The 23,974-nt window shown below is 40.5% G+C and overlaps 1 protein-coding gene and 2 pseudogenes across 1 annotated transcript; 2 read left to right on the top strand and 1 right to left on the bottom strand.

Annotated features, from left to right (window-relative positions):
* Positions 1–7,612: 7,612 nt before the first annotated feature.
* Positions 7,613–8,710, top strand: LOC115744705 (annotated as a pseudogene).
* A 5,180-nt stretch (positions 8,711–13,890) lies between these two features.
* Positions 13,891–15,018, top strand: LOC115744706 (F-box protein At2g26160-like). The gene has a single exon (XM_030680027.2). It carries the CDS (start codon positions 13,969–13,971, stop codon positions 15,016–15,018), a length of 1,050 nt encoding a protein of 349 aa, XP_030535887.1. The 5' UTR covers positions 13,891–13,968.
* A 4,628-nt stretch (positions 15,019–19,646) lies between these two features.
* LOC115744707 lies at positions 19,647–23,580 on the bottom strand (annotated as a pseudogene).
* Positions 23,581–23,974: the final 394 nt, after the last annotated feature.

Here is a 23,974-nt window from a genome sequence, read left to right as displayed (position 1 = left end):
CTTTTTCTCTCATTTCCGGTCTTGGTGCCTTGGATCCATTTCGCAATAACTCTTATCTCTCACTCAATCTGTCATCTTTTTCTTTTCCGATATGGAGGAGCCCTCAAATCTTTTCGCTTTCTCTACGAACGAGGCGCTTATTTCCCTCCTCAAATCTTTTCGCATTTACCTACGAACGAGGCGGTTATTTCCCTCCTCAAATCTTTTCGCTTCCTCCCGAGGCGCTTATTTCCTCGAATCTTTTTGCATCTACCTATGTGAAAGCTTTTAATGCTTTTCCTTTCGGCGTTCAACCAAATCTGACAAGGAATTCGCGCATTTAAGCATGATGATATTCGTGGATAGTATCGCTCTTTGCCCCCAGATTAACTCTAGGCGTAAAAAGAAGAATGTCTCACATGGGGACTTTGTAACAAACAGTACATTCATTCGTGCATGTCCCTACTTTTCTTAAGGATTCGTAAGGGCTGGCTAGTGATGCTCAAAAGAGCGATATTTTGAGAGCCCATAATAAAAAAAACTCAAGCTTCATGTAGGCTACAGATTCGTAGTTTCATCATCGTTGAATTGGCCGATCGTGACATCGTGGAAACTCCAATTGTAGTGATGCATGTCACTTCCCTCGAAGGGCATCGGTTACGCCTCCGCAAGGCCGACATTCCGGGATGTATCCCCAACGAAATCCGATTGTGCGAGAACTTGCTCGGGAGGATGAATCGATAAATGAGCATTTTCAATGCTCAGATGTGGCTCATCAAGGAACATGCCACCAAAGGTGATGGGGTTGCTGCAGACATGGCAAATAGCGATGTTAAGAGCATCCCTATACCTCTTGATCTCTGCTCGAAGCTCTTCATTTTCTTCCTTTAGAGACGCAAGTTCATGACTTTCACTTCGAACCTTCACTCGGGCCCGCTTGTTTTGAAACCAAAACCTGACCTTCAAGGGCTCCATTCCTAGCTTCCGGCTCAACTCATTTTTTCGTTTCCCGTTCACGTAAGGGCACTCCTTAAAGGCAGCTTCGAGCTCTTTGATTTGATGTTTTCTTTTACGGGGTTGACTACGGCTGCTGCTCGCTGCTATTGTTGTTGCTTGTTATCGAGATCTTGAACTTCACCGCCAAGGGAGTTGGGTTTTACGGCCTTCGGCTGGATCCGGCCTCGAAATTCAGCAGTTCATTCTCGGGGATGTCTAGGTTGGTTGCCTCCAGTAAGTGCTGGTAGCCTCCAAACATGTTGGATTGAAATACTTCTTACTGCCTTTTGTTCACTCTACTCTCCGCCGTATGCTTACTCTCTCCAAATTCTTCCGAGTAAACATGCATGTTCCGGAGCCTCCCTTTTAACGTGGATGAAAACCACTAAGCCGGTGCTTCTCCCGTGTTTCCCGCTCTGTCTTCTTCATTTCCTTCTAACATGGTGGGACCCTCAAATCTTTTCTGCAGTATGATTGTCCCTCTTTTAATATGGCGGAACCTTTAAGTCATTTCGCAACTTTTCGAATTTCGTGAGCCTCGAGATGGTAGATCCGTGATTCACGGACGAAACGTCCGTAGTTTTACCCGGATAATTAACTCGGCCCCCACAATAATTATTGCTATGACTTTTTCTGTCCTTTAAATTAGGATTTAACGCCGAGACGATTATCGCTTCCATATCCTCATCTCCAACCTTCTAAGCACTCTTTCGCATCCACTCTTTTTCAGCAACTTCAGCAACAATGGCCTCCCTCCCCGCACGCATCTTCTCGGCTGAAGTTTTGGCCAAATGGGAGAAACTTTATAATCTCTTAGGCCAGGGCTACTCTTATATAGCCAACCATCCGGAGGTCGAAACCGAAATCCGTCTCATGTTTACGGATATGGACACCGTTTCTATTCAAGGTACCAAGTTAGAAGAGGAATATAGGATCTTCCCTACCCTCTTCACTAACTTCCCGGAGGCTTACAATCATGCTTATCAAGATGTTACTTTGGCCTATCTTGTGAGGGCACGCTATCGGGATCGGTCGGATAACTTGATGTTGGCCGATCTTGTAGCCGACAATTATAAGAAGGCCCTTGACTACGGTAATGATCAAGTCTCACTGCTGATTCGTGAGAGGGGGAACTTGGTGGAACGCTTGGCCATGTCCCGGACCATCTTCGAGCGCGATCCGCTCGATATTGTTTTGAAATTTCAATGCTCATGGCTGGAAGAAAGGCTGGACGATCCGACCCTGGATATAGCCCGCGGGAGAATGCCGATCCATGACTTGGAATCACGCCGAGTATCACGAGGACAGGGGTGGCCAAGCTTAAAGAGAAATGTGAGCTCCTCCTCTTTAAGTGGCGGATCTCGATTCTCGAAGCGATCGGTGTAGGCGGAGCATCAACCGTATGGAGAGTCGGTTAAACTCCTTTGTGATGCTCATTAGGGCTCGGTTTGGCTTTACGTTCCCACCCCGATGATCTGTTTGTAAGGTTTCCCGATGGATGGAATAAATGCAAGTTTTTACCGATTTGCATTTCGCTTTCGCATTATTCCTTCTTCCATGTGCTGACGGATTTTATCTTGGTCGTCATATTTTTTTGCAAGATAACCCCTTTACTTTGTGGATATGTAAATCTCACGCTCCCGATGATCAATTCAATTGGGCCAGAGAAACCCCCATTTGAAATAATCTCTCAACAAACGAATGCCCGAATGTGAACAACTCGCGAATCTGTCTTAATATTATAACTCGATTATGAAAACATGAGAGTAAATCAAGTATAATATTTTTTTACAGCATCAGAATTGACTGGATTGGTAAAGACACGACCATCCATCTCGGCTAGAATTAAAGCACCACCAGGGAGCACCTTCTTTACTATATATGGACCACCATAGTTTGGAGCGAACTTCCCTTCTAGGAGTGGGACCATTGGCAACAATTTTCGCAAGACCAGGTTATTGATCCGAAAATATCGAGGCCGAACTTTTTTGTTGAATGAATTAGCAACCCTCTGCTGATAACACCGGCCATGACATATAACCTTAAGTCTCTTTTCATCGATCAGATTCAATTGGCTCGCCCTCTGCTGGATCCATTCAGCTTCCGTCAGCATAGCTTGAGACAGTATACGTAAGGAAGGAATTTCCACTTCAACCGGTAGAACAGCCTCAATTCCATATACAAGAGAATACGGGGTTGCCCCAGTAGATGTCCGGATCGAGGTCCGATACGCCATAAGTGCAAATGGCAACCTCTCATGCCAATCGCGATAATTTTCAGCCGTCTTCGCTAAGATTTTCTTGATGTTCTTATTGGCGGCTTCTCTTGCTCCATTCATCCGAGGACGATATAGGGAAGAGTTCGGATGCTTGATCTTGAACAATTCGTCCATTAGCTTGTTGTTTAAGTTCGAGCCATTGTCGGTGATTATAGCTTCAGGTGAACCGTATCGAGTAATGATATCCCGGCGGATAAAATTCACGATATTTCGTGCCGTGACCGCTAAATAGGATGCGGCTTCGATCCATTTGGAGAAATAGTCAATCGCCACCAAGATGAATCGATGGCCATTGGATGCTTTAGGGTTGATAGGGCCGATAGCATCAATGCCCCACATAGAAAACGGCCATGGTTCAGATAATCGATGCAACTCGTTTGGAGGGACATTAATCTTGTTACCATGAATCGACATTTGTGACAGCTTCGGACATGCTGAACCGGGTTGGAAGTCCCATCATACTTCTCGAAGTCGGGCATCTTGAACTTCTCCTAGACACCGTGACCGAAGTTGTCCGTAGGGGGAACTAGAGCAGGAAGCGGCGGGCTGGCGGCGGATGATTGAAATTTGGCGGTGAAGGCGGCCATCATTTCTTTCATCTTTCGGGACATCATCCCTTCAAAGCGCTCGATTAAGGAGCCAAGTTTCTCGTCTAGGGCAGCACTAACGGCATCGTTAATGTCGGCCATCCTCTTTGCGACCGATCGAGTAATATGTGGAGGATCCGTGATAAATTACCTGTACACAGTAACAAACCCAAAATTAGTACAGGGAGCAAGAATAGCGAGCCGGCCCATGGCATCCCTCTAGACTCAAATGAACAAAGTGATTATGACCAAAGGATTGAAACATGTAATTTTCAGTTTGTCCGCTTTTACGAAAAAATTCGTATTAATTCGTACGTTGATCAAAACATGTCCAAATTTTACGAGCTTGTAGTTGAGAAGATGATGAACAACTTTTATGTTGGCCAATCAGACTAGAAATGCACGGATCAAATCAGTTTAATGTGTCTTTCCAAAAAAATCACGTTCAGAAAACTGTTATAACCGCATGTTGTTGAAAAAACGAAGGGCCATCTTAAATTATGAATTTAATTCTGAAATTTTGCAAGATATTAGTTGAAACATAGGTCTACAACTTTCGTGTTTGGCACTTACTCAAAGCTCGATCGTAGAATTTAGTAAAAATCGCACAACAGGAATAAGCCAAATCAGAATTGAGGACAACTGATGAAATTGTAAAAGCTACGGAAGCAAAGTGCGAAATTGGAAATAAGACAATGAAACTTCTAAACAATCAACCTAAACCATGGACCCGCCCAAAATAAAAATGAGATAACATGGTACAAGAGACAAGAAATTACCTCTCATACGAAGAAAATGCCAATCACAAAGACATGCGCATGAATTGTGAGTTTAAATCTTATTCTATCTATCCAAAAGGCTTTTGCAAAGTGAAATGATGAACGAAACGACATGTCGCAGCCTCGCGCACAGTCATCATGACTAGTCGCAACCTCGCGTACAATAGTCATGACTAGTCGGGTCCAATCACTTCGGCTTGGTTCGGTCGACAAGGGCAATTCTCATGCATCGTAGCCTCACGTGCATAAGAACGACCCTTGAGCCATTTTTAGAAAAAAATTTCGGGATCCGGATGGGATAACCTTTAGCGAAGCCTTACCGCCAAGGTTAAAGGACCATCTAAATACCATCTTAAAACTATTAGTGTGACCCGGGTTCGGTCACGGGTTGTGTGCAATGTAGTGCAAAGACGATAAATCATGCACAACAATTAAAAGCAAACACCGCTTCAATGATTCAAAAGTTAAATCACAATTCCAATTCACCAAGCCTGCAAAACAAAGGGTTAGCCAATCACTCCTCCCCTTATAACTCCCAATCTGCAAAAACATTTAACACCTAAGAATGAGAATTCAACCAAAGTTTGCCAAATCAAGTGATTCCTTTTTCATGAAATTATCTGGCCTAAGTCCTCTTTGGGTCCCCAATGGAGTCGCCAAGCTGTCGCGACCTAAAAAATAAACTGGTTAAATTCCAGGCTAATGGATTATCAGGTTAATTAATTAACTAACCTAACTCGGACTCTCCCAAGTCCATACCAAATCGCAACTTAAGGTTCAAATAATTAACATGCAATGTGATTTGAATTTGGAGTCGCCACTAATCATTTTCGGTAGGTTGATTAGAAACCTAAATAAAATAGCGGGAGAAAACTATCTTATTTCCGCGAACCGGAGATTTTGAATTCGGGGATTTGGTTACGTCAGATTTCTCTAACGCCCTTTCGGTACCATTTTCATGAAAAATATTTGATTTGGCAATTTTGATGGATTTTACTTGAAATTCAAAGATGCAATTTTTTTTGGTTTTTTCTTCTTTTTTATGGGGATGTAAAACATTGAACTTTGTACGATATACACCATGGGTGATTTAGAAAGAAAGAAAACGCAGCCAATCACGAGTATTTACAGAAATAAATTAACATGTAATAATGCTAAAATTTGGAACACGTGGCATGTCTAAAATAAACAAACGAATGTTCACACCAAACGATTACATTTTTGTAGATCGAGATGGAAAGGATTACCTTCTATTACACAAAATCTTACTCACATACACGTTATAGTTCCCTTCAAGATCTCGGAGCTGGAAGAACGCGGCTGTCGTCGAAAATGGCAAGCAATGGCGTTGTTGGGTTGCGAGGGGCGAAATATGTGTCGGGACTCGTCGAAGATGATGCTCGACTAAAACACTTTTCTTCACTCTCGAATTTTCTCTTCTGATTTTTCTCAAGAACTCTCTTTTTCCTCTCTAAAAATTCCTCTCAAAAACTCTCTCAAAACTCTCTCAATTCTCTTCCACTCTTCCTAAAAAAACTCTCTCAATTCTCTTCTACTCTCTCTCTCAATTCTCTTCCACTTCCCCCTTCTAAAACTCTTCTCAAGAGCTCTCTCTTTTATAGGCAAAGTTCTTCATCCTTCGTTCTTCACCTTCATTTCTTCACCTTCCATCTTCATCTTCTCTTCTTCATCTTCATTTCTTCACCTTCCATTTTCATCTTCCATTCTTCATCTTCATTTCTTCACCTTCCATTTTCATCTTCCCTTCATTATCTTCCCTTCATCATCTTCCCTTCTTCATCTTCTTTTCATTATCTTCCCTTCATCATCTTCCCTTCTTCATCTTCTTTTGGTATTTGCAATACGGTCCCTGAAGTTCCAAGTATTTGCAATACAGTCCCCGAAATTTTAAGTATTTGCAATACAGTCCTTGAAGTTTCAAATCTTCTCGGTGTATTTTTCCATCCCGTGCCTAGTCTAGATGCATGCTAAATTAAGTGTTCTGCTTGCCCGATTATATGCCAATGCAATGTACGCTAAAAATAAATATGTGAGATGATTTTTTATAATTTTTATGCAAAAAATAGATTAATCAAAATTTAGGCGTCAACACTTACAACACTCAACTTAAAAGCTTTTATACTCAAAGACAGATGCTCAACTTAGGAAATATAATCTGATCCGATTTGAAATTGAAAACCTAACTGAAGATCCAGTGCGAATTATCTTCTTCAGAACCAGATGGACTCATTGATTGAGGTTGGACAGTTTTTGTTCGAAGTGTTTTAATTGTCTTCAGAGATTTGTCTAGTGTGTTCCAGATGATGTTGAGCTTCCTCTGCCTTTGATTCCTCCCTATCTTTAGACTTCGGCATGAAAACAACAAACGAATCTTCGATCGACACCTCTACGGTAACCAATCGGGGACAAGTCAATCTCATGTGACGGTGATTATAATGATCGTAGATAAACAATCGTGGTCAAGTCAATTCCCTTAAAAATAGAACAGAACTCACTTGGGGAAGTTATTTGATGAGGAAAAAAAAGGGTTATTTGATGAGAATGCATCGCACCAAATCGAATCTGCGAATAGGATCTACGTAGCTTAGATTGGACTGTCCGATTCCCGCATTATCGGCATTTCATGATCGAGATCCGGCCATCGACATAATCATCGTCAGTAGGGAAATAAATCCCTAATTTGGATTAGATTTTCTAACCATCTAATAGAAATTTGGTGAAGTATTATTGATTCAAAATATGAAATAATAGCGACCGTTCAATTTGTGATGATATTGTTACCTAGTAAATGCCTGCACGCCTCAAAGAGAGTTAGGGTTTCAATTTGCCCAAACGTGGAAGCACGAACCCCCTTCGCAAACCCAGCCACCACACTTCCGGTTTGATCTCTGCCGACATACGCTACTCTCCCTTCTAATCTGTGACGGTGACAGATCTTCTTCTTCCTGCAACATCTTCGATCGCGAGGTCACATGGAGGGAACCAGGAAACGTCCATGGTCCGATCTCCCGCCAGAGCTTCTCTCCATGATCTGCACTCGACTCCAAGCTCGCATAGATGTCCTCCGGTTCCGCAGCGTTCCGCTCCTTGATCCCCCTGCCTCGCCGTGACGCCCCACGATTCCCTTTCTGAATACCTCACTTGCCGGGGCTCGGCCTCTTCATCTGCAAGAGCACGGAACCGCCTCCGGTCGCATGTGGTGGCTGCTGAAGCTGGAGGAGTTGGAGCTCGGGAACATGCGGATCCTCAGCCTCTTCTCCCGGAGGCTGATCGTGTGGTTGCCCCCCAAGTTCCCAGAGGTACTCGATTCTCTCCAATTGGTTGAAATCTGTAGAGAATACACGCTCGAATATGGCCCTGGAAGAGGCATCGTTCAAGGTATGCTGAGAGTAGTGGTGCATCCGGATTGTGCAGGGACTGATCAAGATCCGTGTTTGGTTTATTTCATTGATGGAAGACGGCAATTATGGTAAGGGAAGTATGGAGCCATTAAGGCTGCAGCGGTTATGACGACATTGTAGTTTACAAAGGCAAAGTCTGCGTTGTCGATAACTCGGGGTCAGTTTCGCAGATCGATTCATCTTTCAGACTTCAAAGTTTCTCAATGCCAATTGACCATAGCTGTTGTTGCCACCACTGGAAGCGTTTGGTTGTGTCAAGTGGTGATCTTTATGCAGTGGACGAATGCTTTAGACTTGGCGGGACGCCTGATTTTAGAGCCTATAGATTGGATCAGCAATGTGGGAGATGGGAGCAGGTGAGAAGATTGGGCAATTCGGCTTTCTTCCTCAGCAACTTCTCTTCATTCGCGGTCTCGGCGCACGATCTCGACTGGTATAAAGGGGATTGCATCTACTATGCGAAGAGGCCCTTTTCCTATCTTTCGGGGGACGACGTTGGGCTGTTCAACTTGGCTCATCGTAGGCACGAGTGCCCGGACTTTTCTGGTTTATATCGTTGGTGAAGAAGCCCGATTAGGTTATGGGGATGAGACTATGTGGGATGCATTTATGTTTTGTAGTCTTTGGAATACTGAAAATAAGAACTTGAGGCTTGAATCGGTTCTTTAGACTTTATTTAGAAAAAAAAAAGCATGTTGTTAAGATTACTTCAGAATGAACTTGGAAGTTGAATACGCTTCCTGTGGTCATTGAAATATTTCTTAGTCACTTTATCCGATCAAACAAGTGAAAAAGTCACAACAAGAGGAAGGATCCGCAAGAAGTAGCTCATTCTTTTACAGGAAAATTCGTTTATCTTACTCACCTTTAGAGCTCTGAAAATTTGTTGGCCAAGACTGCTTTGGTCGAGACCTCCAAACACGGTTTTTCCTTGAGGTTTTTCCCAGCTATCCCCGATATCATATCATCTTCACATAGCAAGAAATTTTCAGTCAGTTAAATTTGAAGTTCACCATGAATAGTATACACAGGGAACACGATTTGTTGGGGGGTAAACGTGCACACATGCAGGTAAACTTTAATGTATCCGTGTGGTGGTGATAAAGGGGTCACATGTGTTTCACGAGACTACAAATTTGATTCGCGTTGTGAGCAACGGCTCAACCAGGCGGAGCTAGTCGCCCGCCCCACCTTTATACCAATCAAGCTTGGCATAAGGAAAAAAAAGAAGAAGATGCTTGGAAAAAATGTGGGAGTAAATTATAGTATTGGAAGGGTATCTATAAATATTAAGTTCATTGCATCCCAGTTCTTCTAGGGATATAAACAGGAAAAAGTACCAAAGAAGTCCTAAACCTATTGTATTGATATCAATTAAGTCCTAAACTTTTTAATTGTGTCAATTTAGTCCTAACCCTTTTTTGCATTAGTACCAATTTAGTACATCCGGCCAATTTTAGCCGAAAATCGTTGATATGAACGCCGGCGATGCCACATAGATGACAGGTGCTGATCCGAACATTTATAATAATATTTTTTTTAAAAATCATTTTAATTTTTTTCTTTTTCTGAAATTTATCTTTGGCTTGCAAGGGTCGCCAGTCGTGCGTGAGGTCGTCACCCAGGGACTTTTTATAAAAACTGAAGTAAATGTTGTTAAAACATGGTAAATCTCAAATATAGGAATAATAAAATGTTAATAGCCTAATAAACAACAAATCGCTTGCCCATGGACAGAGTGAGAAGCATATCACAATGTTTAATTTGCTACATCTACATCATGCTTAAATATTTGGATAACTGTTACCTTCTTAATATTAAAAAATATCTGTTTCTTCCATGTAAGCAACATGTGTACATATTTTCCGGTTTATTTTATTATTCGTTAAGTTCAATTTATACATAATTTTATTTGGATTGACGTTGATGAGCTTTCATTTCAATAAAAAATATATGTATTTCTTTATAACTTAAGAAGCTATTTCGAGGATAAACTGTATCATTCAAGAGAATATTTGAAGCTAACTAAAGCTCGATATCTTATCTTCTTATCCATCATTGAAAATTTATTCGAGTTAAGGCTCCATTTGTTTCACGAAAAATGAATGACTTTGAAAAATATTTTTCTAAAAATGATCGCTCGTATCGCTCTAAATAATTAGCCAATGAAAAGAAAAATTATTGTCTACAACAATATATGTCTAAATATTTTCATAAATAATGAAAAAAAATTCGTCCATTTATTTTCCTTCACAGCCAGCATGTCTGAATCTATTGGGAGTGGACGGGGCAAGCAGAGATTCGCCACCGGGTTCAAACTCGAGAGCCTTGGCAGCCATTGTTGCTGGAGCTGTTCTTGCAGGAGAGCTCTCTCATGTCTGCTCTCGCTGCTGGTTGGCTTGTCAACAGCCACATGAAGTACAACAGATCTAGGAAAGATGTCGCTGTGGTTGTTGCAGCTTAATGTATCCGTGTGTGCGTGTGTGACAGACCAAGAAGGCAAAAGGAAATGAGAGCCCCCCTTGAAATTCTGACTTTCCATACCTCTAAAGCAATGCAAAAGGAGGACAAAAAAACAAAGGAAAAAGCTTGCAGGACGGTGTAACTTTGTTATGCTTATCACAAAAAAGTTTCACAATTGTTTTTTTTTTATTGTTATGTGCCAGTGACAGAAGATTATGTGGCTAGCATTGCACCGTCCACTTCCAAAGCCTAACTGGGTAAATAAAAAAGCGTAGAAAAATAAGAGTTAGGACTTTTTAGAATGAAGGGGTGTGCAACGTGGCAAAGGAGGTCGCAATATAGTTCGTCTGATGATAAAGGGGCCACACTTCTTTCACAAGATTATGAATTTTGACTCTCTTTCTTCTTTTATAAACTTTTGACGTGAACCAAAAACCTACTATCAAGAAGCAGTTTCGACTCTTTCACAGTTTTCGTAAAGTTTTGACGTGAACTAAAAAACTACAATGAAACGTTGAAACTTCCACATAAACCAGAGATACATAAAAGAAGAAGATGGAGATTCATTTATATATATAGGAATTTCATTGTCCTACATTTTTCGAGAATTAGAAAGATCATTTTCAAGTTCGAATTTGTTCATTTAAAATATGGTTCTTCTACTTCATTTTTATTTACTTATTTTTTAATTTTTTATATCTCTTTTTTCATTATTTTTATTTCGTTCCATCATTTCTTAATAAAGATTTTATTAAAGAATAAACTATACTACCATACTTAAAATATGTAATGATGTGGGATATGAAGTATGTGTTTACACAAAATATATATTATAAAGTAGAAAGAAACTCAAATTTATAAATACATATAGGTATATATAAAAAAATTATTTTTTATTTTGATGTTAGCATTAATATTAGAATTCAAATATAATTCAAAATTAATTATTATTTTAATTTTATTATTTAAGAATTTTTTTATTCGAAATAAATAGCTTTTATATCATGGAAATAATAAATCATATCCACCATTATCCTACCTCTCCCATGGGATAATTATATCAGGCTATATCCCCCTTATATCACCTTTTATTCTATCCTAGGCAGAAGCCAAACACATGATATGATAAATCTTATCCTATCATGATTTTTATCCTAACTACCAAACACAGCCATAGTGGTTTTCATATGGTCCGATCCTTGAGGAAGAATATCAAAGACCTAGTCACAGAGTTTACAGTTACCCAATGTTAGCCACGCCTGTTGCCATATACTTTAGCTTGCTCGTGAGTTAAGGGCATCAATGATCACATATCACATCACCGTAATAGCTGGTATGACCTTCCAAGATAGTATAATCGCATGGCGGGCAGCCCTATACTTCTTGTTAGAAGCTATCCATGTTTTGTGTTCACAAGCTGGATTGAAATGCAAGGCACCAAAAACTTGAAGTTGGTGAACAGTCAAATGATCCAGTAAGATAGCAAAGGAGAGAGCATTCAGAATTGACTTGATTTGCATCTAAACAAACTTCCTCCAAAAAGAAGGAAAGTTGCTATCTTTGAGACTGATAATGCAGCCAGAAGCTAATAATGGGTAATGCGCATCACCTCACGGAGCAAACAGACCAATTTCTACTGGGAAAAATTCAACAACATAACAACAAAGTGCGTCAAATATGACCAACCTGAAAGCTAGACGGTATTGCCGTCACGGTGTGTCGGGGTAATATCGCGTAATTTTTCTCGTTTTCATATAATGATCAATATAGTAAGCAGTTACGGATTGGGGTTGTGGGAGTCAAAGTATCTCTCAATCGGCATGCACGAGAAAAGAAAAATGGAGAAGGACTGCAGAGAATGAAACGAAGGCGTCTCAGTTCCGCAATTTTTGACTTCTTGTTTATAGAAGCTTGACTGATCCTTCTGCTTTTCTTTTATGCCTCTTTGCTTTTATTTTTCTTAACTGTAAGAAGACATGTTTAATGATGATTATGAGTTTAAGTTACGTGTGTTTTTATCAAATTATAGTCAAATAATATCTATGGTTAAAGCCCGATTGATATTGATACATAACCAATTAAAATATAAAATCAGACTTCAAATCAAAGGTAGATGGATTCTTATAGAGCTTGAAATCTCAAATTTGAATTACTAAGACAACACACAAGCAAAATTGGAAAAGTAAAAATGGAAATTGCAAAGAACTTTTATTGAGAATACGAAATACGAAAGGGAAGTGAAAAGCTTGCAACACTCAACTTAAAAGCTTTTATACTCAAGGACAAATGCTGAACTTAGGAAATATAATTTTAATCCGATTTGAAATTAAAAACTAAGTGAACATCTAGTGCGAATTATCTTCTTCAAAACCACATGGACTCATCGATTGATGTTGTACAATTATTGCTCAAAGTATTTTAAGTGTCTTCAGAGGTTTGTCTACTGTATTCTAGATAATGTGGAGCTTCCTCTGCCTTTGATTCCTCCATATCTTTAATGAGTGTTTCGGTATGCATGCTAATCGATCCGATCCTTTAGGCATGTTTATCCCTCGATGGATAAATTCCTCTTGACTGGGACTTAAACTTCCTTTCATGGCTAAGTCGATCGATGCTCTGCCACGTGTTGAATTTCCATTTAAACTCCGTCCACTAGAGAACTTACGATCAACAACCCCTTCAGACATCCCATCAACGGTTTCATGGGTGACCTTTACGATCGACACGCTTTTCTATCAAGTCTGTCTTATGAGTTAAGTGCACTGTTTGGATCTGGTTTGACCCATCAGTGTCTTTATAGTGGACTCATGCTTTGGGCTCGGTCAAACAGTGTGAACGTCTCATTTGTGACAATGGTGCAGGAAAGATCTCGTTCGAGTCATAACGTGCTTGAGATCACAATGCTTGTCGGAACCTTCTTGACTAGACCTACATACAGAGTTATCCCTCTTGTCTGCTACTTATGCTGGCTATTATTTCATCTCGGACGTGGAAGAGAATGGATTCGTACTAGACTTACAATATTGTTTTTCACAAGTTTTATCGAGAAAGAAAGAACTATCTTGAGATAGAACTTCGCCTGTTAGGGGCATGAATGTGGCTATTACGATGGAAAAAAAATATAGATGACAAAGTTACCTTTTCGATTACTTTGAGAAATGAATTGAAAATTTTGTCGGATGTGTTGGAACCAAAAGGGAAAGAAATTTTGATAATCAGGATCAAAATCGAACGGAAAAATCCTAAAGATATTCGAATGAAAATCCCCTTTAATTCCTCAAGGAAAGCTAGGGTTTCAATTTGTCCAAATGTGGAAGCAGAAACCCTCTTCGCAAAACCATCTACTAACACTTCCGGTTTGATCTCTGCGAACACACGCTACGCTCTCCGTTCTAATCTGCGGCAGTCGTCTTCTTCTTCCTGCAACATCTGCGATCGCTTGTGCAGAAAACGCTGGAGCCCACATGGAGGGAACCACGAAACGTCCATGGTCCGATCTCCCGCCGGAGCTTCTCTCCATAATCGGCACTCGGCTCCACACTCGCATGGACGTCCTCCGGTTCCGAAGCATCTGCTCTTCGTTCCGCTCCTCGATCACCCCACCTCGCCGCGACGCTTCGGGGTTCCCTTTCCAAATCCTTCACTCGCAGAGGTCTGCCCTCTTCCTCAGCGAGAGCACAGTCTACGCCCTCGAAACAGTGGATGAAGCGGCCTCCAGTCACGCGCGGTGGCTAGTGAATCTCGAGGAGTCGGAGCTTGGGGACATTCGGATCCTCAGCCTCTTCTCGCGGCGGCGGATCACGTCCCTGCCCCGCGAGCTCCCGCCGGTACTCGATTGTCTCCAATTCCGAATCGTTGAAATCTGTAGAGAATACACGCTCGAATATGGAGGTAGAACTGGAGGAGGTATGCAGAAAGTAGTGGTGCATCCGGATTGTGTATGGACTGATCAAGATCAGTGTTTGGTTTATTTTATTGATGTAGAAAGGCAATTATGTTGTTGGAAGTGTGGGGATGAGAATTGGAGTCATTTAGGCCGGGGTTATGACGACATTGTAGTCTACCAAGGCAAAGTCTGCGCCGTCGATCGGTTTGGGTCGGTTTGCTGGGTCGATTCATCTTTCACACTTCAAAGGTTCTCACCATCAATCGACGGCGGCTGCCGTTGCCGTCGCGGCCACACAAAGCGTTTGGTGGTGTCAAGTGGTGATCTTTATGTGGTGGACGAATGCATTAGACATGGCGGGACGGGTCATTTTAGAGCCTACATATTAGATCAACAATGTGGGAGATGGGAGGAGGTGAGAAGCTTGGGCAATTCGGCTTTCTTCCTCTGCAAAGGCCGGTCGTTTGCGGTCGCGCCGCGCGAGATTGACGGGTTTGAAGGGGATTGCATCTACTACTTGAAGAACGCCTATGACTATTGTTCCTATTTCTGGGAAGAAGTTAAGGTGTATAGCTTGGCGGATGGCAGCCACAAGGACGTGGAATTTTCCGTTTTATTTCGTTGTTGAAGAGAGGGGCAATTAGGTTACGGGGATGAGGCTATGCCGGATGCATTTATGGTAGTACGAGAACCGAAAAGATAAAGTTTGATTTTGAGAAAAGAAGAAGAAGAAGAAGAAAGAATGTTATTAAGATTATCTTAGAATGAATTCAAAAAATTCAATTTATATTTAGGGAAACGTCACTAAATAGCTCCTGAACTTTAGCCTGTATGCAATATTATATTTTAAAGTTTAATTTGTTTGATGCGGTCATTGAACTATTTCTCAATATACATTACAATTATTTCGATTATTTTAAGCTTGTGCTTTTTTCCCTCCTCATATGGCTCTGACATTTTTTTTTATGTGTGTTTTGATCATCATACTCTTTGTGTGGCCCACCACCACTTTGTACGATTTTATATGCTTCTTTTATTTCGCTCCTTCTTTTTGCCTTTACGGATCCTGCTTTCCTCCTCTTTCGTCGTCTTCCTTTCCACGGCTCTCGTCTCTCTTTGGTCTTGCTCGCAGGGCATTCCCTCTATATGCTGCCCACTCTTTCGTCTTCATATGAATGATGCGCCGCAGATCTTTAGTTGGGCGACTTGGTTTTCCGAGCTTGTGTTCCTGAACAGAAGGTGGGACAAGGAGGAAAGCAAATTGAAAGTATGGATTTGAGGACTTTCTAAGATGTGCACAAACGACATAAAAATAAAAATAAAAATAAAAAAGATTTGGACATAACATATTAATTTCCCTTTTTTTTTTTCTTTTCGCTTTGTGTGGTCAAGTCTCCAAGGGATGAAGGACCGAGGCCTTTTTAGCTGACAATATTTGTGAAAGGCACTAACACGACCCCGAAGAAGCTCAAGTCGGCTTGAGACTTTGCCCCTTTGAAAGGCCTCGAGTGTAATGTACATTGTTGAGATTATCAAGAAGAAGGCAGGGAAGAAACTAAAATGAGTGCGCAGATGAATACTGCTTCCAATGAAATCTTCTATGATAAGATCTTGAAGCAGAAGTTACAGTTCGCTCTGCGAACTTGAAGGGAGTTTTGTGGCTTGTTACCATCAAATATTTTTGCAGGTAATCTCCTAGTTCATATTAGAATTGACAATCACGTTTCTATTGAGTTTTGTGGCTTGCTACAAGTGAAAGTGTGAGGGATGATGGGATTGGCATCGTAGATAGAGTGGGAGGTGTACAGAGGAACGCCCTGCGAGGGAGAGAACAGAGAGACAAGGAGGCGTAGAAAGGAAGAAGACAAAGGCGGAGGAAAATGGGAACCGTAAGGGCAAAAAGAAGAAACGAAATAAAAGAGTTCACAAAAAAAAGGAAACATATAAATTTGTACTAGAAGTTGTAGGCCACACAAAAGATAGAATAGTCAAAACAAACAAAATGGAGTGTCAAAACCATGAGGGGAGTGAAAAAAGCGCAAGCCTTGTTTTATCTTATCAAATAAGTGAAAAGATCACTACAAATTTCCAAGCTATTGCAAAATGTGCAACCTGATTCCTAATCTCTCCACTCCCAATACCCAAGTCAAATAAGTCATTCGGCATTATTCATGAGTTTTGTAGTCACATTATCACCTACAAATTTAGCGTATGACATCCATTTTTGCTAGTATAGTAATCACAAGATCATCTCTAGAAATGTCAACCACATCGGACTAGAAAATTGACAATCTTAGCGATTGCTCTTAGCACCACTTACCTATACCATTTGGCTGTGTAATATATCATAAGACAAAAGTTCGTCGGTCATTTTTCCTACATTAATCGTCCTATTCATTTCGAAATTTCTTTTCACATTCACTTTAAATGTTCTTGTTCTGCTGTGTACGACACTAGAACGAAAACGGATGACTATATGATAACCTAGCACAAAAAAATACGACAATGATAATGAATGGCAATGGATAGTAAATGGCGACTGTGAATATATGATAGGGAGAGAAACATCATCTTCACTGCTTAACATAACCAAGTAGTTCATAGCTCATACCTCGTAGCTCACCTCATTTAACCCAATTACCGTCACCCCGAAACGAATATAATTCTAGACAAACACAGCATAAAATGTCAGTAATGAACTATAAGAGCCCTTTCTTGCTCAAAAAGGCCACTAGAGCCCTTTATAGGAATTCCCAAGTCCAAGAGGTGCGTAGAAATAGGCATCCATACAAGCACAAAGGCAAGCAGATGGGTCGGGGCAAATCTCGTATGATTACATTAAATTTTATAGTCGGGGGCACCGAAGTAGTAGTCGAATCATCATTGCAATTGAGAACACAATGAACGATATAATGCCCAGAGAAATGGAGCGCTTTCTTTGTATTCCTAGTTATTTGAATGATATTATCAATGTCAATGAGCCACCTAGAGGGGTACCAACCTTTATCTGCAAAACCAGACGGCCCAATCTATACAGAGGCCATAGCAACTGTAGAAGTATATCTATTCTAACCTAAACAACTATCTCAAATACCCATGAATACCGATACCACCAATTCAAACCCACTAACACCCACAAACTAAATTTTCCACAGGGGAGAGGCCAAAGCAAACCCTAAAACTTCACACAATGTACACAGACAATCCCCAAGATCCCTTCTTATCCGGGACATCTGTCCTCATACTTATATTTCTTCTCTTGTAATCCCCTTCATGTGCTTTTGACAGTCTCATTTTGTTATTCGGCAAAAGAAAATAAACCCGATCCTACATGCAAGCATGACAGTACACGAGAGCTTATTGAATCACAAAGACAATTGACAAGTTAGGGTGCGTTTGTCAATGATTTCGATCCAAAAAATCAACTCTGATTGATTTTTTAGAATTGATTTTTTCTGATTTTGTTCCTTGGATGAGTTTTAAAAAATTAGGATTGATTTTTTCTCTATAAAGTCAACTTATATAGCATCCCTAACAAAATGAATTTCAAATCTCCTTCCTATTAAAAGCCATGAATTTTTTGGTCTTTTTTTCTTTAAATTTTTGTCCCCGTAGATCACTGGTGCAATAGAGATGTGGAAATTGAAACTACAAGGATGTGTAGTGAAAATATTTCATAATATTTTTTACCCTCCCTCCAACCTTTCCACCGTTCAAGTAAGCCGACATCGCAGATTGTTGGTTGTAAGAGTCGACAATGGTCTTGAACGGCGGCAAATGGGTGAGCTAAGCTAGGAAGAGTTTGATAAGTAAATTCATGTTTCCTGAATCCTGATTGTGGCTAAACTTGGTTATGTGAATTATTACTTGACGTTATCTTTGCCTATCGATCATAAATTGACTCGAGGGAGTTTGCACAGGCAATAGTTTCTTTTTCTTTTTAAATTCATTCAATATGACTCCTAAATTTTTATTTGCGGAATTGGATTCTTCATCTATCTTTTTATTTTTTTCCTTTATGGAAATTTTTTGATGTAGTGTGTAATAACTCTAGTTATTTGCTATTGAAAAATTTTGTTTAGGCAATTCATACCATCCATACATGGTGTTTTCATCTAACACTTCAATTCTTCTATGTTTTAAGCAATAGCATAATGTTCCGTGGAGCGAAGGTCCAAAATAGGGAAGAAAGAGGTGTTTCCACGACTCTACCACTCAGGTGATTCTGTTCCACTTAATCCCTATTCAATGGCCACATATTTTTCTGGCTAAGTAATGGGAAACCTTTCTACTGTTACATGAATCCGATTTTCATTTCATCTGGAAATTCTGTTACAATTGTCAATGGAATTTTTCACGTAAGAGATGATCAACATGCTCTACCAATTCATGGATGATGTGGATCGAATAAAAAAAAGGAAAAATAATTCAGAAAAGCTACCATATACAGCAGTAACTTAACTTGGTTCTCCGAAACCCGCAACGCTATCATGCAGCAGTGACTTAACTTGGTTCTCCGAGCATCGACCCAACTGTGATTTGGCATGAAATAGAGCACCAAAACAAAATTTCTCCACTTCGGCTTATTGTTTGCAGCTAAGGCATAGTGCTTTTCATTCATACCGGTTCTCTCAAACAACCCCAATGGACGCTCGTCCCACGTAGATGTCCTGTGCTCATCATGTTTGTCGAGTTATTCGCTATCGCGACCACCTTACACTTAACCAACCATAGTCTCGAATGAAATAGCACTTGCCATCAATATGCATCATTAGTTCATGATAAATCGGATTCAAAATTAGATGTATCGCACCTTGGTTATCGTAATGGCATATTTGGTTTGTGGGATTTAGCTATTCTAGTCACAGTTTATTTATGATGAGATGAAACAACCATTTCTTCATTTGATCCAAAGCTTGAACAGAAATAAATCCGACTTGTTCAAGCAGTAAGCGTGCCCATCCTCCTCAAAGTTTATGAAACGGAGATGTTAATAGCAATAGAGGACGATGGAATTGACTTGCAGAGAAGGACAAAATGTTACAAACAACGCAGGACTATTAGAAAACTAAAATCGTACTTAACCCCTTAACAAGGTCTGCCGATGGTCCTTCGGGATGCCATGGATACGACTCCAACTCGTTTGAGAAAACATGTTCATCAAAACCATTCGAAGAGCATGACGCCCTTGATTTCAAGATTTTGTTGGAAACACATGAATAAAATCACTTAGATATTCAGCGAAACCGGTAGAAGCTACGGACTAGGAGCAGACACAAAGCATGGTCTTGCATTCATTGTCTGATCCCACGAGGGAACTTGTCCCCCAGGCATTGGAGCTTGCGCAGAAGTTGCAGCGCCAATCGCAGGATCCTGCCAGACCGGTGGGGCAGCAGTACGTCCCGAAGTAGGCTGGGCTGCTAGCAAACTAGGGTTGGGGATTGTGTAATCTCTACTTTTTGTCATTGAAAGCCTACACGGAGAAATAAGGTATTCTTTTCAGATTCGGAGAACAGATCCCTTGACGATGTTAATTCTGTCGAAGGGTTAAGAAAAGTTGACAAGAAAGAGCAGCATCGGTGTTCTAAGAAGCACACATCATAAAGTCGTTTTGGCCAAAACAGGTCCAACTTTTTCGTCTATTCACATCATTATCTTTTTCCTCTCGATGATTTAAACAATAGCACAAAAGAATACCTTTATCTTGAGATCAGTATGACGAGAGTATGATAGATGAAGCTTACCATGACCAACTTCATAGATGCAATGGCCCTCGAACGCCTTCCTGGCAAGTTTCAGTACATGAATGAGCTATGCAACCTCAAGGATTCGTGGCAGGTCCATAAGAGAAGGAAGACAGTACAAACTACGCCCGAAGAAAGATCATCAACATTAGGAAAAAGAATGATACCAGGGTACTGAATCACAATGCTTGAGTTTCATCATTCTTCTCAAATATAGCAATTTTTTGCACATGGCCATAATAAGAAAGCACCTGTTATAAATGAAGAAGACTCCTCATCTTTTAGCAAACGCATAATCTTTAAACGCAAAAGGATGCAGTACGACTTCCCACCGTGTGAAGTGCGCCCCCTGTAACGGCATGCTGCATGTTTTCTATTGAAGCAAGAAGCACATTACTCGCACGTTCGTTCTTTCTTCCATCAAGATCTAACCCAGGCTGATTAAGAAAACCTCATCAGTGAAGGAATACGAGCCATTTTTTGAGTCAACAGTACTCGAAAATGAAGAACCTTGCCTGCCCCTCAATTGCAGTTGGATTAACAGGAAGATTAGGACTTTGTGTAGTCCCTGCAATTACGGCCAATAAAAGCTCACATGTCATAAAACAGCGACAGTCCACCCTTAATAAGCAGTTGTAAAGAAAGACCATGATCACCAACATTGTTGAAAGGGACAATTAGAAAGTAACTCGCTCTCTTCTTCAATAGAAAGGAACCAGCAAGGACTCAGGACACACATCCGCTTCACACGTCAACCGTAATTCCTCCTAGACAATAAAGTATGCTAGCATGAGGAGGAACATATTTACTAATGAACAAGAATAGCAATGATTGAAAGTGCAACAGACTACCAATAAAGAAGAGAAGTGTGCAATTTATACAGAGAAAACAGACAATTCACATAAGCACAGTAAGATTATCTAGGAATGTGATGCATCATACTATCGGAAATGTAGCTACAATCAGTAAAGCGATTAGGAAGTTTTATACATGTCTAACCCATCTAGTCCCCAAAATACAATTTGGGCATATGCATGGGAACATTACGACATCTTGGGGAAACTAACTACGCGATCTTGTGAGGGTGGTAAATGTAATGATAAAGTTGCATAATTTCCACAAGTGGGTATTAAAAATAAGCCTAGAGTTAGGACTTCAGGTAGAGGTTGAAGTACAAGTAGAAGCAAACAAAAGCAAAGGTATGTTCACTCAGTGGGAACATTTAGTAGTTTTTAATTTTAAGGAAAATTTGAAGGAATTGTTTTAATTATTTGCAGCTTACCGACAACATTGGAGGCAAAGTGTTTTCAATTTGAATTTTCTTGTCCTTTTTTTTTTCATTCCCATACTTTATTTGAATTATGAAAACATGACAAGCATGTCACAAATATCAGCTCCTAGTCTGAAACAAGTAATCATGACACTTCTAGCTTTAGAGAAAACTACTTTTTCAGTTTTCAGAACTTCCGAAAACAAGGTAGGCTACCAAATTGCATCTCCTAATCAGCCTTTTGTTAACCAAATGCATATGTCTCTTTAGCTTTGAGTTGCGTCCTCGCCAATTGTTACTCATGAGCTTTCATGGATCGACTATGCCAATGTGACAAAGCAGTTTCTTGTGGAGTTACTCGAAAAGAACTTAGAATGGTGCACATTCACGAAATTATGCAAAAACTCTAAGGAGGTAATCATTATGAGAGAAGAAATTACTAATCAGCCATGAAAGCAACTCCATGACCTGGCCACAGGCTTCACTACCCCTAGCTGACAAAGAGAAACACCCATCAGCCAGCAAAGCCTCAAATGCCTAATCTAATAACATAAGAGCATGAAAAGTATTATTCAAGTTGGGGCATACTGAAAGCAACAGAGGATACTTAGGGAAAAAAATCATTAGCATGAGCCCATCAATACCAGCTTGTAGGAAACTGGAACTTGATGTTTAAATCCGCATGGGGCAGACTATGTAATTCGCAATTTACACGACTTGCCATGCTCTGGAAGTAGGAATCGGGGCAGAAAGAAAAAAAATTTGAAGAAAATAAGAATAAACTAGTTGTTCTGGGAACCACACATACTTATTGCGGAAGAGAGAGTTTTGAGGCATATAGTCATTCATAATGGGAGAGGGAGGGGGGGAGAGAGAGAGTGGGTATACTTCTTCCATGGTTCATGCCTGGGTATACTTGTTCCATCCAATACAGTTCTTGCTGCATATGCAATCTCGACATCGGAAAGTTGAACAAGTGCCTGCGACAGCGTCCCTCGAGTCCGTCAAATGAAAACTACAAAAAGTAAAAAGGTAATTCGAACAATAACAAGTTTTGTCTTCAGATAGTCTCACCTGAAAGCCCGCAGCCTTCTCAAACGTGGCAACTTTGTGTACATATCCAAAAGCAGAAAAATAACTGAGGATTGCATCATGAGGGGAACATACCAACGAGATGAGTTGCATAGAGCAAACTCAGAAAGATGCAGAAACACCAATAAAGGAATTTGACATGATAGATCAAAATAAACTTCACAAATTGAGCAGTATAATTCCATGAAATCTCCACATATAACCAAAGTTTGAGGTAGACATTGGACTGTGCTTAAAGTTTGAAATTTTTTATGAGACAAAAAGTAGAATTGGGATAAAAATTAAAGTTCGAAGGTTTTTTATGGTATTATGGCCCCTGGAATAAGAAGCCCTCACCATATAAATAGAACAGTCCATCATTTCATCGTCATGGTATTGCACTCGCCACACACGTTCCGTTGACCTATGATTGATGTTTCAACAAAATAGAATCGATCTCAACCACATCTTGTCTTTAATTACTTATCCGAATTTAAATTCGCATTTCACCAAACAGTAGATAGGATATGACAGAATTCTTAAATTTTTTATTCTATCCTATCAAGTCCTATTCTGACTAGAAATTCGAACGACCAAAGTTGCCTTAGGTTAACATGCTACATATGACAAACATTGAGATTTTAACATTTCATATCATGCGTTGAGATGGTTTTAATCAGAATAATGCTAAGGATTGCTTAAGATGGCAAGCACTCTTATTTGTCTCGCATATTTATGTGCTCAGTTAGGGTTTTATTACATCGTTAGGTGGACCGTCGCTTGTCCTCCTGTTCACGTTACTCTTTTAAGTAACTGTTTGCGCTAATGAACTCTTATGACATAGGCCACTAATGAAAAGAGGGGTTATATTTTTTTAATCTGATTTAGTTACGTGAACTTACTATAAACAAAACGAAATGTCAATTCGTTCTGTATGTTTGGACCCAAAAAAAAAACCAACCTCGTACTGTATGTGTTGCGTTTATACGTACGAAAGCTTGTGATATGATAAAGAGAGCTTCGTGAACCTCTCTTCTTCTCCGTCACCTACTTCTTGCTCCACCGCTGGCGCGAGAAGATAGTCATTCCACATCTTGTGCTGCATGATTTCAAAACGCGATTTTAGTGGGGATCGCATCATCCCTTATCTCTACGCCCCCACCTTACCTCAAACCCCACATGTAGTGTTGTTCATCGTGTGTTTGTTTATGTGTATGCTTTCCGGTGGATCTCTCCCTAGAGAGAGGGGGGGAGGGGGCGGACGATCCGGGCGAGTTCCAAGTGCCGGGCAAGTCGGCTGGCTTAGTTCGGCCGGAGTATCCGAGACGCTGGTTCTGCTGTGCCCGCTGCCCACCACTGCCACCATCGCACGCCACCACCTGCCACCGTGATCTTCTTTGCCATGGATTCTCAATCCGAAGAGAATCCTTTTCATTTTCACTACTCTGTAAGTTTATTCCAAGCGTTGTCTATTGCCAACTATTGTAAACACAAGTGGC

This window comes from Rhodamnia argentea, chromosome 8 (assembly GCF_020921035.1).
Source record: "Rhodamnia argentea isolate NSW1041297 chromosome 8, ASM2092103v1, whole genome shotgun sequence".
In the NCBI taxonomy this organism is placed as follows: domain Eukaryota; kingdom Viridiplantae; phylum Streptophyta; class Magnoliopsida; order Myrtales; family Myrtaceae; genus Rhodamnia; species Rhodamnia argentea.
This window is presented reverse-complemented; position numbering and strand designations above follow the sequence as displayed.